We start from the raw sequence: 14,323 nt of genomic DNA on the forward strand, positions 1-14,323 counted from the left end.
TTTAATTTTATAATTCTGAGTTTACCTGTATGAATGTGCATGTATTCTGTTTCTGCAAAAAAAATAAAGGGGTGAATTCACATAAAATTGGAAACTAAATCCCACGATTAACTTTTTATGGCATACATATACTATGACATGTACAAGTACCCCAAATTTAAGTAATGTCCTTGAATAAATGTATTTAGTTACATTCCACCACTAGGATCCACTACCCTGAGAGAAAGAAATCAAACACTACTCTGGACTGTTCTTTCATTAAATTTGGACCTGGCGCTAAAACCTTTATCAAGTGTTGCTAGTGTACAGAATGGCACAATAGTCAGTCTCACAATGTATAAAAAGTTACACATCATCACTTTTAAAAATAAAATTTATTAGCATCTCTAATGTGTATAAATAAAAACATATGAAACAATGTATATACGTATGATGTAATGAGTTTAGCAATAACAGGGTTAGATGTGATATTAAGGAGCAGCTTTTACTTAGCCAGTGTATTGTGAGGAAAACTTTAGTTTGAAATAAAGCCTTCAAATATGCATACCTATAAGTTGCAAATCTATATTCTTTAATAAGAATGAAACAAAAATCTGTTTGGGGGTGTTAACAGGGAGAATATGGTAAATATGTTTACCATAGCTTTGCGTTCCTGTTTCCTAAAATTTTAAAGCATAATTGATTTAATACATTACACATGTTTATTTTAGGTTTCACTGACAATGTTGGGGCACAAAGCCACAACACTATTCACACTGACCTTCTCAACTTATCATTACACTCGATAAAAATCCTAAAAAGGATTTCACCTCACTCTTTTAGCATTTACTGAAGTCACATTGTTCCACTGACTCATAACAAAAGGGTCTTAATAGGCAGATTATGACTATAATGTTTGACACAGCGACAAAAGAATAGATACCAAATGACAAATTTTACATGTAACAAACGGATCCATAAGGATCAAACAAACAACTTGATTTGCATTTGACCAATGTAACAAGGTTTGTCATTTTCTGCAATGGCTTGCGGAGCCTGGTTCAGAATACCAAGAAGACAGTGCATGGATGCTTCTGTGGGGGTATGAGGACTTGGCTCTCTAAGCAAAAAGCAAAGAAAGGACAGGACTTCTCTTCTTGAGTCACCCAACGTTTTCTATTTTGGTCATGCTTTCAACACTCAACGTGTTCAAACGTCTTACAAAATTGACAGATATGCACATAGGACGAATGCTACCTCTGAAAGCTGGCCAGAATTTTACAATAGCCAATGTGATGTGGACTTGTAACGGACCATTAAATATACACCACTGACGACCGGAGGGAATAGCCATAGACAAGTCAGTTACAATGTGTGGACTATTATTGGTAATTGTCTTAGTTTTTCCTCATAAAAATATCACATTTTAAAAGGGGATAACAACATCCAAGACAATATGCTTCAAAGTAAAAAAAAAAAAAGAAAAAACAGTGGGTAGGTACAAAAAAAAGAAATATGTGGTGTGTCTGCTTTAATATGCAGGTGTACGTGACAGTGAAAGGTTATCGGCACCTGAGGATCATGGCGACCTCATTCAGCCTTATGGAATGAAGAGACTATGAAGTAGATCTGAAAAACGATGGTCTCTGCTCCATCCCAAGTCTTTAGAAGAGTGCAAAGATCCTCTTATTTCCCTGATATATCCATGTTCTCGCATCCTAAAACTCTGCAAACTCCTTTGCGCATTTTTCTGTTAAAGAAACGCGGATTTCCTCCTCCTCGTAGTCGTCGAAGTTGCTGGTGTCCCCTGGGCCTCTGCACTTTGGTATGAACGGGGCCTCCACCTGCAGGAACAAAACCAATACATATTTTACTAGGCAGGAACACCCATGGCAGAGAAAGGAGAGCAATTATTTCTTTACTGAAGGAAAGACTGTCAGAAACTTGCCTAACAACAATGTACCTCACAGTGTCAAACTGGAATGAATGTTGATAAAATACACCAAATTAAAGCTTAAAGGGGTCAGTATTCTTTAAAATAAATTCTTTAATTCTCTTGTGAAATGATCAGTGTTTGAAAATTTCTCCCTCCACACTTTTCCAACTTCAGGAGTGGGCACGTTCGCTTATTCTTGGTCCTTTCCAAAACCCACAGACAGACACACTTCATGCAGCAATTTGCCAGGTAATGCAATATGCAAGATTTGAACTTCTCTCTCAAGCCTTCTTTTCATTCACACAACTACCTTCCTCCATGTGTACAAACAAGTGCTTTCTATCACACCTTCAAGTGTTGCCATAAAAAACTGCAATAAAAAAACACTTCTAAACCAATAAACTAGTTCATCTCAAGCATACCCCTTGAAGAAAAAGTTGAAGAAAAAGGTACATGATGTCATGGAGTTTGCTATGTTTATGCCAGTCATCCTTGACATGAAGGACCACCTTTGCTGGCTATGGTTTTTACCAGCTGTTTAGCCACACATTAAAAGTTGCACTTTTTGCAGATAATTCCTGATAAAAATTTTCTACATTCACATATACATACTCCTTGTTAACATGTTGTGATTGCTTGACATTTAATTCAAGTTAAGTTAAAAACCTGGTGAGTAAATGAAACATATGGCATGCATATAACATATGGCATGCCACAAACATACGGTCAGTGGGGGTTTGTCTAGGAGGCCAAAGGAAGCCTGGCCTCCCCAGAAAGTATTCGTCACACCCATGGTTGTGTCTTTTACCAAGCTTTGCCCTTATTAAAATGTTACTTCTCCTTTTCTTCTTTTAGGTGGTGGAGTGAAACAATGCCCCCCCCATGGTCTTTCTATGGAACCCACTGTAACACAAGACCTAACGTCCAGTGGAGAGCAATATGACAGGGATACGGAACGTTTCACCACAGTGCAGGATAAGAGAATGTCCTTCCTCTAGAAGTAGGTGAGTTAAAAAAAAAAAGAAAGAAAAAAAAAAATGTATTTCTTGATGCACAAAGTGACACATTAAGCCAGGGATCTTCAACAGGGGGTCCGGGTCCCCTAGGTGGTTCTCAGAGTCACTGCAGGGGGGCCTCCAAATTACTGTTAATTTTGGAAAGTTTATAAAACCATGCCAACAATTATTAGGCTATTTTAATAGCAAATTATGCAAAAAAATATATGTAAAAAGGCTTTAGGCCGCCCTACACTGTATTGTAGACCCAGTTTATTATGAAACTTCATTTTATAAAACATACTGTATGTTGTAGGGGGGTTCCTGCTCCATCTCTCTTTTAGTTAAGGGTTCCTTGGCGTAAAAAATGTTGAAGGCCCCCGCATTAGGCTACTCTGTCCCAGTCTCCCACTCACGTCAGCACCGTGTACAGCGACATGGCCCGGCGGGGCCTTTGCTGATAATGTATGTTGTTGTCTGTAAGATCATTTTTTCTTGGTTTTATGATCCATCGAATGTTAATTGTTATTTTGCAAACAGTTATTTACATACATACATACATACATACATACATACATACATACATACATACATACATACATACATACTGTAGATATATTCTCTACAGCTTAGGCTAGTTGTTATAATTAACACACAGAAATGACATTCTCTCTTATGATGCAGCTTGTAGTTTGTGCACTAGTGCCACCTATTGGGCTATTTGAAGTCTGCTGTAATGCTTTAGCAACATAATATCAAAATAATTGTGATATTTATACCCAATATGCTGTGTCTGATGATCAGCTATTTGTTTATTCTTTAGACAACAAGAAGAAATTTAGAGGCAGTGTTGTTTTTTGCTGATTGCAGTTATATGATTGATGTTGTCCCCTCACATGTTTCTATGTGTTGTGCAGTATTTGGAGAGCCAAAATAAATCCCACGTTGTGTTGTTTTGTAGTCTACAGAAGCCTTAAATGCTATTGTTCCCCGACAAATGGGATATAAGGGTGAATAAGGAGCATTAACGCAGCAACGAGACTCATTCATTCTGGTTTATGAAAGTAAGTAACTATGATATATCCACTAGATCTTATATCCAATCTCATCATATGGAAATATGATCTCAATACCAAGCACATTGTCTTTCTCTGTAATATTTGCCACGCAGCAATACTGCATACAGTAAGTCTTCAGTGTACCGTTTCTGCAAACGTCGGTCCACCTTCCTCATTTCTATAATCATATAAAAATGTATTGTGTTTGGCTGTCAGAGGAATAACTATAAAAGGTGGAAAAATACAGAAAGATATGACTTTGGCTGGGATAAAAAAAAAAAAAAGCAATGTTCAGGACAATGAAATGTTTTAAAGCCAGGACTAACTAACTAATTTAATCTAGAGATGATTATAGAGATGGCCATTATAATTATTATTTTCTTTGCATTGACTAATTACAATCTGATCACTTAATCAGTGCAGATGTTTAAGTGTCATATTTTATTATCTTTCATTAGGAAAATAAAATTATATGGAAAATTTGTGTATTCTATAATTGTAATTTTATGAAAATTGTAAAGACAAAAATATTGAGATGACTATTGCAAAAACGGCATTGTCATATGGCAGTGTTCAAGGAAGAAAACAACAACTTTTCCCTGAATAATAGGTGGAAATAGAGAAGAAAAACCAAAACGGGCTTTCTGATTTCTGTGTCATAGCTAGCAACTGTTCTACGTCACAGTATCCCACAACCTTTAGTCTTGTCGAAGCAGTTATTTTGCAACTAGTAACTATCATATCGTAAGCATGGGGGCCACACTAAATCAGGGGAGGAACATAAATAGTAAAGACAAATGGTGAATAGCATAACATATCTCAGCAGGAAGGGTCAGATTTATGGATGCATTTGACAAGAAAAAGCCAATCTAAAGTTTATAAAACCGTGGTATAATGGTATAATGACAAGGTTAAACAGAATCAACAGATCAATAGGATTTGAGGCCTGAGCTAAATATCTACTTTGATTAATCAAAGAATAACATTATCATTGTCATCCTGCAAAATGGCATGTGGCACAGATAGCTCACAGCTCGCATTGGAGCTGAAATAGCAGTGACTGGCCAGTTTTGAAATCACTGTTGCAAAAACTACTCCATAGTCCATAAAGCTGCAAATAATGACCGTCACACAGAATTGATGAATAGTCCTCAGATAACTTTCTAGAAACAAAATAGCATAAAATAATCATACAGTTGGAGCATCATAGCTGTGGAATTTACAACAAACACAACAACAACAAAAATCAATATCAGCAAATCAATATTTAATTATCTTGTTTTTTTTATAAGGGTAACAGTGTTTGATGTCACTACAATAATGTGTATAGAGTCTTGCCTTTCTCTCGTAGATTGCAATCCAGTCTGTTGTGGCAAACCATTTGTGGCCCTTGATGTCATTGACGCCGTTCTTCAGGTTGCCGTAACGTTTGGTCAGATCCACCTGCAACAGGTTTCTCAACAGGTCCTTCAAGTCTGAGCTAAAGTGGGACGGGAATCGTACCTAGAAAGAAGTAATACATGGGAATATAAAAAAATAACAATAATGTTACATGTGCACACCTATACCTAACTTATTCTCAAACTACAGGTAGGAAGCACATTCCAGATTAAAAGGACTTCATGTATAAATATCTTGCTTACCTTCCCAGACACGATCTTCTCATAGATCTGAATGGGTTGATCTGCAAAGAATGGAGGATAGCCAGCTGCCATTTCATAGATGAGGACGCCAAGGGCCCACCAGTCTACAGCTTTGTTATAGCCCTAAAAAGATTCAAGACAGATACCGCTGTAACTAATGTATAACTTCATTGTCAAGACATCTTTTCAGATTTGAGAAGGGACTTCCAAATGCGTCCTACCTTCCCAACTGGCTAACACTGAGCAAGGGAGCAATTCTAATACGATGTACAATATGGAGAAAAAAAACAAACTGCAAGCCTAAATGTCTTCTTACGACACATGGCAATACATTACAATAATGATACATTGTCTGTTCTAATTTACTTTTTCCTCAACCTTTTATACTCATCTACTATGACTAGTGATTTCCTGTTTTTGCAAGATCCAGATAAAGGTTTTACAGTGCCCCCTTGAACTTTTCAACCTTTTGACACATTTCAGGCTTCAAACAAAGATATAAAAATTTTATTTTTTGTGAAGAATTACCAACAAGTGGGACACAATTGTGAAGTGGAACGAAATCTATTGGATATTTTAAACTTTTTTAGCAAATAAAAAACTGAAAAGTGGTGCGTGCAAAATTATTGGGCCCCCTTGCGTTAATACTTTGTAGAGCCACCTTTTGCTGCGATTACAGCTGCAAGTTGCTTGGGGTATGTCTCTATCAGTTTTGCACATCGAGAGACTGAAATTCTTGCCCATTCTTCCTTGCAAAACAGCTCGAGCTCAGTGAGGTTGGATGGAGAGCGTTTGTGAACAGCAGTTTTCAGTTCTTTCCACAGATTCTCGATTGGATTCAGGTCTGGACTTTGACTTGGCCATTCTAACACCTGGATACGTTTATTTGTGAATACAATTATTGGAAGATAAATCTCCGTCCCAGTTTCAGGTCTTTTGCAGACTCCAACAGGTTTTCATCCAGAATGGTCCTGTATTTGGCTGCATCCATCTTCCCCTCAATTTTAACCATCTTCCCTGTCCCTGCTGATGAAAAGCAGGCCCAAACCATGATGCTGCCACCACCATGTTTGACAGTGGGGATTGTGTGTTGAGGGTGATGAACTGTGTGGCTTTTACGCCAAACATATCGTTTTGCATTGTGGCCAAAAAGTTCGATTTTGGTTTTATCTGACCAGAGCACCTTCTTCCACATGTTTGGTGTGTCTCCCAGGTGGCTTGTGGCAAACTTTAGACGAGACCTTTTATGGATATCTTTGAGAAATGGCTTTCTTCTTGCCACTCTTCCATGAAGGCCAGATTTGTGCAGTGTACGACTGATTGTTGTCCTATGGACAGACTCTCCCACCTCAGCTGTAGTTCTCTGCAGTTCATCCAGAGTGATCATGGGCCTCTTGGCTGCATCTCTGATCAGTCTTCTCCTGGTCTGAGCTGAAAGTTTACAGGGACGGCCAGGTCTTGGTAGATTTTCAGTGGTCTGATACTCCTTCCATTTCAAAATGATCGCTTGCACAGTGCTCCTTGGGATGTTTAAAGCTTGGGAAATCTTTTTGTATCCAAATCCGGCTTTAAACTTCTCCACAACAGTATTACAGACCTGCCTGGTGTGTTCCTTGGTCTTCATGATGCTCTCTGCGCTTTCAACAGAACCCTGAGACTATCACAGAGCAGGTGCATTTATACAGAGACTTGATCACACACAGGTGGATTCTATTTATCACCATCAGTCATTTAGGACAACATTGGATCATTCAGAGATCCTCGCTGAACTTCTGGAGTGAGTTTGCTGCACTGAAAGTAAAGGGGCCGAATAATTTTGCACGCACCACTTTTCAGTTTTTTATTTGCTAAAAAAGTTTAAAATATCCAATAGATTTCGTTCCACTTCACAATTGTGTCCCACTTGTTGGTGATTCTTCACAAAAGTTAAAATTTTTATATCTTTATGTTTGAAGTCTGAAATGTGTCAAAAGGTTGAAAAGTTCAAGGGGGCCGAATACTTTCGCAAGGCACTGTACTTGCCAGTTGCGAGAGTAACCCGAGTGTACAGGAGGTTTTAGTTTTTTCCAGTTGATGAACAGTGAGATTTGTACCCCTTGCAGCATTACATTGACGGTCTACTGAGGCAACTGACAGTGCAAAAATAATTGGTGTCTCTTCTTCTTGTAGAGTAGATTTTGTCTTGTTGAGCATGCATGGAAGAGAGTTTTTTTTTTTATTTATTTTTTTTTTTTTAAGCCTGACTTTTAATAAGGACACTTGAAGCGTGACGTCTTTTCTGCTTTGCAGTGGAAAACCGAAACATTATGAAAATATGGTCCATGTTTAACTACTCATCTAGAGGAAAAATATAAGACAACAAAACAATACACGATTGCATTAAAAAATGCAATCGTTTAAAAGGTGGAGTTTTCGCTTGAGTACAGAGAAAAGAAAGTGAACATTGTGACATTCGTGTATTAAAAAATATCCATCAATCTAACTGTTCAGTCATCCAAAAAAAAAAAAAAACATACTTTGCTGAGAATGATTTCTGGTGCCAGGTACTCCGGTGTCCCACACAACGTCCAGGTCCTGCCTTTTACCCGCTTCGCAAATCCAAAATCTGTCACCTTTAAGGAGCATAGATGCAATACATGGGCAAAGTGTGGACTTGCAAGACAATATAAGCCTTACATATCAGTTTGTTGTAGCTCACCTGAATGTAGCCGTGGTGGTCAATGAGAAGGTTCTCAGGTTTCAGATCTCTGTATATGAGATCTAGTGAATGGAGGTACTCAAATGTCAGCACTATCTGAGCGGCATAAAAACGTGCATGTGGTTCACTGTAGAGGAGGAGGAAAGCAGTGTGGTCACTTAGTAGCAATCTCAAGATCTAATCAATGTATGTTATGACCCACAGCAGAAAATGATAAAAAATGAAAAGGTGAATTCAATAGTGAAACACTGTGTGTGTGTGTTGTGTGTATATATATATATATATATATATATATATTATATATATATATGACAGTAACAGCATAAAACTGACCTGAACCTTCCAATTCGTCTTAGGTGTGAGAACATCTCTCCTCCTGGAACATACTCCATCACCATGTACAAATTGGAGTTGTCCTATGAAAAGTGAATAGACACTTATACTATGCTCCAAAACTGAATGAAGGAATTTTAGTTACTTAGTATAAACAATTTTAAAAAAGCACCTTACCTTAAACGCATACTCAAGTTTGACAAGGAAAGGAAAGCTCACAGCCTGTAATATCCTCTTTTCGTTTAGTGTGTGTTCTATTTGCTTGAGTTTCACCACCTGACAGATAAAAAGAGATAAGATGACCTTGTTGGGCAAATCTTACTTATACTAGCAACAGAGATAGCAGGCACTAGAAGGAAGGCAGCTTTTTATTTTACTTGTGTCCTCTAGTAACCAACAAGAACAAGTTTTAACATCTTTTTTTTAGGTTGATAGGAAGGTTTTTGTATTAAGTGTTACTGCTCATGTCAACACTTTTATTTATTGGAAAATGTTCCTTGAGGCTTGACACATGCTTTCACTGACCTTCTGCTTGTCCAGTATTTTCATAGCAAAGTATTGCTCTGTTCCTTTGTGTTTCACCAGCATGACTCTTCCAAATGAGCCGGTACCCAGGGTCTTTAATCTTTCAAAGTCATCTAGGCACGTTGTACTCTGTGAAAAAGCAACGTGTTAGCCTGTTCTCTGGAAGCAGCTATCAAAAATATCGAGTGAAAGTATTCATCATTCTCACCTGTGGTGGGCATTCCCATTTCCGTAAGAAATCTTCTTTGGCTTTGGCTAGAAACTCTTTCACTAAAAGAAATAGCACAGGTAGATACAGTTAGCATATAGCTCTTGTCAGGTGAAACAAACTGGATTGTTGGCAGGAACAAACATTTGGGTTTTAGATTAAATTGGCAAAAAGACCAAAAGCTTTTGTACTAGAAGGGGAAAGGAAGAAATGTGGGAAATTGAAATTAAACTGTACATCGATGGAGAAGAAGATGGGGAAAGCCAACTCTCATCTGGACATACATTAACTGCAATACTAAAAACATACTTTGCTCTAAAGAAAAGTCAAAACACAAGACAACAACATCCAAGACAGGCAGACTAGTGATGCATGCCAAGATACTCAGTATACTTGTTTCTGTTATTTAGTAGCCTTTTTTTCAAAAAAGGAGGACGAAAACACAACACTCAGGATTACAGGGGTAGTTTGTCTGAGCATCTTGTGCATCACTTGATAGAGTTTGGGAGAAGGCTATTAAACACAGCATAAAAATGGTAAGCAAAGACAAACCAATGTATGGGAAATCCAGATTGAGAGAATGTGGATAACAAAAACACGGACTTATTATCAAGGCACACAAAAGAAAGCACATCTAGCAAGTATTCACAATGAGGCCAATGCCATTCTGGTCATCTTTTGGAGGAATGAGCATACCAAATGTCTCTATTGATCACCAAGGTTTTGCAGGTACAATCACCCACATGGATGGGATACGGAAGAGAAGACAGGAGAGAAATATAGAGTTCATGTACATAACAACAAGTATAAGACATCAACAAACATGAAGCATGTGTAGTGAATAAAAGTGACAGAAATGAAAACAGTTGACATTCCCCTGAAGAATTTATAAGGAAACTGACTGTCCACTGTGGTATCTGAAGAACAGGTTTACCAACATGCCATGTAGCAGAAATTCAGTGGTGCATATTAGGTCAGACTGACAAGATAACAGTGCATGCTAGAGAACAAAACATTCACAACCTGCTTTATACTAAGCTTTGGATGTTTCTGAAGCCTATGATGAGGGGGTTTATTATGCACCTTGATCTGACAACTTCCCGCCTTAAAAAAGCACTGAGATTATGATGAATGATTTTAGAAAAATAGAGCTAAAACAATTAGTAATCATCAGAAAAATAACTATTTTGATCAATTATTAGTCATTTTTCAAGCAAAAACGCAAACATTTTCCTTGTTTCAGCTTGGATTGGGAGGATTAGCTGCTTTTTTTTGGCTTGTGTAGGACTGCAACTAACAATTATTATTGTTTCCGTTATTGATTAATATTATATTGATTATTCGTTCTGTCTAAGAAACGTCAGAATGCCTATCATTATTTCCCCAACCAAGAATATGATGTCAGAACAACCACCGCCAAAAAAAAAATCATTTTCTGACGATCAATTAAGTGAAAACACTACTAAACATGGTATCTCACGTGTAAACCAAAGATTAATCAAGAGAATAACCTGCAGATTTATGAAAAAAAAGTTTGTTGCAACAACAAAACCACAATGACTTAACATCCCACATCCAATCACTGATAGTCTAAAACAGTTAAAAAACATGAGGTCTTTTTATACGCACAAACGTCTCCAACATTTTGTACTTAGAGGGACAAACCAAATGTTCCAAAGCCCGAACAGTTGGCCAACCCTTGCTGACAGCAATGCCAAAATCCAGACAAGCATAACATAGTTTACTCATGTAGGCCTGTTCTGTTACACTGCAAAGTGAAACACAATACACAGTGAAATAAAATAGGTGTAATGATGGCAGCTGTTTATTCTCCCTGTGCATGTGTGCCTGCCTAGGTGCTCCTCCAACTATTTCAGCTAATGGCTGCCATATACAGTAAACACAGGTACTCTAGTCTAGTGTATTTAAACTGCCCTGTAGGTTACCAGGTCAAAGCAGCTACACGTGAGACAAATATTTAGCTCAGGTCACAGTGTCAGCTTAAACAGGTTTAACAGTTTGCCAAAGTGCAGGATCTAGGAATCACAGTTACACTCAAAAGAAATGCTTGGCAGTATGGGAACTAATGCTGATCTGATCATCTCCGTCTGCCTCTGGTTGGCACTGTTCTCTGTGTCTGCCCGTCTCAACAGGTCAATAAATCTCAGAGGAAGGTATTCAGCGCATCATAAAGTGACACTATTTTCAACAAACTATGCATGTAAATGAACAGACAGTTCTCTCTGCATGTTTTTAAGTTTATAAAAAATGGATTTAAGTAGTTGACTTTTTTTAGTGCACAATTGTGACTAATACCAGGCCGTCAAATGTAATGAATTTTGCAACAGCTAAATAAAACACCTAGGCCTACAGCTTTTATGTTTACAGACCGGTATAGGGAAACATTTGTGATTTATCACACAGGATGCTCAATGATGACCAGCTGCACATATCAAAGTGGAACGCAAACTAACCATGGCGTAGGCCTAGTTACGTCAAACCTTTCAAAGCTTGTAATACCCCTTATCCTCTGACGAAGGTCTGATAAGCTGCTCCAGTCAATGACGAGCTAAATTTGAGAAGTGAGCCTTGATGGACCTGTACCATGGCTCTAAATAAACTCAAGTGCCACACTTTACGCGTGTTTGTCTGAGTGCGTGTGCATACGCTGGGAAGACAGTAGTAGGTCCCGGTTTTATGAATGGAAAGAGGGCATTTGTCATTTCTTCACCATATTTGGCCAGGGTGCTGTACAGAGGGAAAGCTTTGTTTACGTAGCTAAGAATAAAAAAATGGGGCAGAGAATAAGCCCGAGGCAGAACCGGTCCCACACCGCAATCAAGTAAAATGTATTGCTTATTTAAAACAATTAATTACTCATGGGTTTTGGGTTTATTGCTGCAGATTTGACATGATCAGTACAACGTTCTGTCTGATTACGCCTTCTTTGCTGACCGAGACTACGAGTACAACATACAGTGAGACCCACATCCCGATTGTTATTCACATAAGTTAAGGATGACACCACAGGGGAGATGAAGAGATGCTAGCTTGGAAACGTTAGGTCCTAAGGCTTTAGATAGTAAGGAAGCCACACGTTACGGCTAACTATGTTTTAGTGTATGTGTAAGGCCTGAACAGCTAGCACTATCAAAAGGCAATGAGATGACAGGGGCCTTCCGAGGGCTAATTCCCCACTACCACCTAGATTGATCCTTCTTGTGCTCCAGTTGGCATGCAAACAGCCTTTTAACGCGTAAAATTATCAATACGAGGAGGTTATCGATAAGCATTGCTTTCCCGGCTCGGTAGCAGGGTTTAATAGGCTGTTACCGCTGTCAGTGCTCCCCTTCCCCACCCCCTTGCAGGCGAGAAAAACAACAACATCCATGGGGTCTTCTTGCTACTTGCTGACTTAGCAGGGTCTTTTAACTAATTTTACAAGCAAAAACACACGAACAATTTCCTGCATGGTCATTTATCGTCAACTAAAGGGCGAGTGTTAAGTGGCGCTGGTGGGATAACAGTGCGGGAGATGACGAACGCACGGCCCTCCCCTGCTTTAACGTTAGCTACCGTAGGGCAGTTCAAAGTGTTAGAACAGGTTAGCTACCTACTTTGAGGAGGTTTGATAAGCGTCAAACGCCTAATTGCAACATAAAACACCGCTGAGGCTTAACTACAGCTTGGACTCACCGCTCTCTAGCTCGTTGCCCTTCTTGGCGGTGGCAGCGTTCCCCATGGTGTGGAAGACACGGTCGCTCCGACTGAGAGGAGATGGCGGTGGCTAGCTCACGTTAACCTTCCCACAGTTGATATTCCGGAGCTTCTTATAAATAGGTAAAACCCAAACCGATATTAATATTTAGTCGGTTCAAACTTAGGGAAATGCAGTCCAGTATCCCTTCCAGCGACCCCCCTCACTCTCCCTCTGTCTCTCCCTCTCCTTCTTCCCTGGGAAAGATTTCCGCTCTCGCTAGTTCAGTAACGCCTGTATGGTTGACATGAAGCTAGCGGTCACTTCTTTTACGGACTCAGCTGCTTGCGCCCCCCCCCCCCCTAACCCTCCAACACTCAGCTACATTCATGGTATAGTGAGGAGACGGATTGTCTGTGTCTTGCTTCCACGGCTTTGCAGCATCACGATTGCATTTACAGATATGGGATGCCATATGAGTACATGTTTGTGTGACTTTACTAGAGGCATCTTTGTTTGTTTTGTATGGTGTTATTATCCAGCTGTTAGTGACTTCAGCTGCATCTTCAGGAGGGTTTATATAACGCAAAAACTGTTGCCAGAATGATCTAACATTTTAGTATAGCAGTTATGTTTTTGAGTGGTAACTTTCATCAGAAAGAAGACAAATAGATGTTTAATAGCTGCACACATGCTATGATTCTGTGCATCAGCATACCGTTTGTGCATTTATATCAGACATGAATTGACTTGGCAGAGAAATAGATAATATTTAAATAGAATTTATTAAAAGGAATAATACATCCCAAGACAAAATAAAATATTGCGCAAGAAACAGTGATGGAAGAAGTCAAAAACATTGTATTTAAATTGCCCAAAACTACAAATCACAAGGCTTCAGATCATTTAGGAAGAAGTATTAATACATATATGAATTATAAGTATAAGTAAGATCAAATGTAAATACATTAGTCACTTTCCACCGCTGTTCATTCAGCTATTAATGGGATCATTGTGGGAAAGATTTTGTTTAAAGCTTTCCAAAAAAACGTGTGATCTTTGACTATTACAAGGCAAGGCAGCTTTATTTGTATAGCACATTTCAGCAACAGGGCAATTCAAAGTGCTTTACACAAAATCAGTTAAACAGATAAAACAAAAGTAAAAACAGTTAAAAATCATAAGCATTAAAAACCGGTAAAACCCATGAATAGACAGTGCAATAGATAGTGCATCATAAGAAATTTAAAG

At 38.6% G+C, this 14,323-nt stretch overlaps 1 protein-coding gene across 6 annotated transcripts; it reads right to left on the reverse strand.

Annotated features, from left to right (window-relative positions):
• Positions 1–458: 458 nt before the first annotated feature.
• prkacbb (protein kinase, cAMP-dependent, catalytic, beta b) lies at positions 459–13,447 on the reverse strand. Of its 6 annotated transcripts, XM_032530716.1 has the most exons (12): positions 13,072–13,447; positions 10,072–10,080; positions 9,835–9,888; positions 9,376–9,437; positions 9,168–9,296; positions 8,820–8,918; positions 8,643–8,725; positions 8,310–8,436; positions 8,128–8,223; positions 5,612–5,734; positions 5,307–5,471; positions 459–1,823 (listed from the first exon to the last, which is right to left on the reverse strand). In XM_032530716.1, the coding sequence occupies exons 1-12, from the start codon at positions 13,115–13,117 to the stop codon at positions 1,698–1,700; spliced, it is 1,119 nt and encodes a 372-aa protein (XP_032386607.1). In that variant the 5' UTR covers positions 13,118–13,447; the 3' UTR covers positions 459–1,697. The 6 variants fall into 6 exon arrangements, with proteins under 6 accessions (XP_032386607.1, XP_032386609.1, XP_032386608.1 ...); XM_032530718.1 differs by lacking the exon at positions 9,835–9,888 and having other exon boundaries at positions 9,376–9,431; positions 13,072–13,446; XM_032530717.1 differs by lacking the exon at positions 9,835–9,888 and having other exon boundaries at positions 13,072–13,446.
• Between the last annotated feature and the right edge of the window lie 876 nt (positions 13,448–14,323).

The sequence above is a fragment of the Etheostoma spectabile genome, chromosome 12 (genome assembly GCF_008692095.1).
Source record: "Etheostoma spectabile isolate EspeVRDwgs_2016 chromosome 12, UIUC_Espe_1.0, whole genome shotgun sequence".
Lineage (NCBI taxonomy): Eukaryota > Metazoa > Chordata > Actinopteri > Perciformes > Percidae > Etheostoma > Etheostoma spectabile.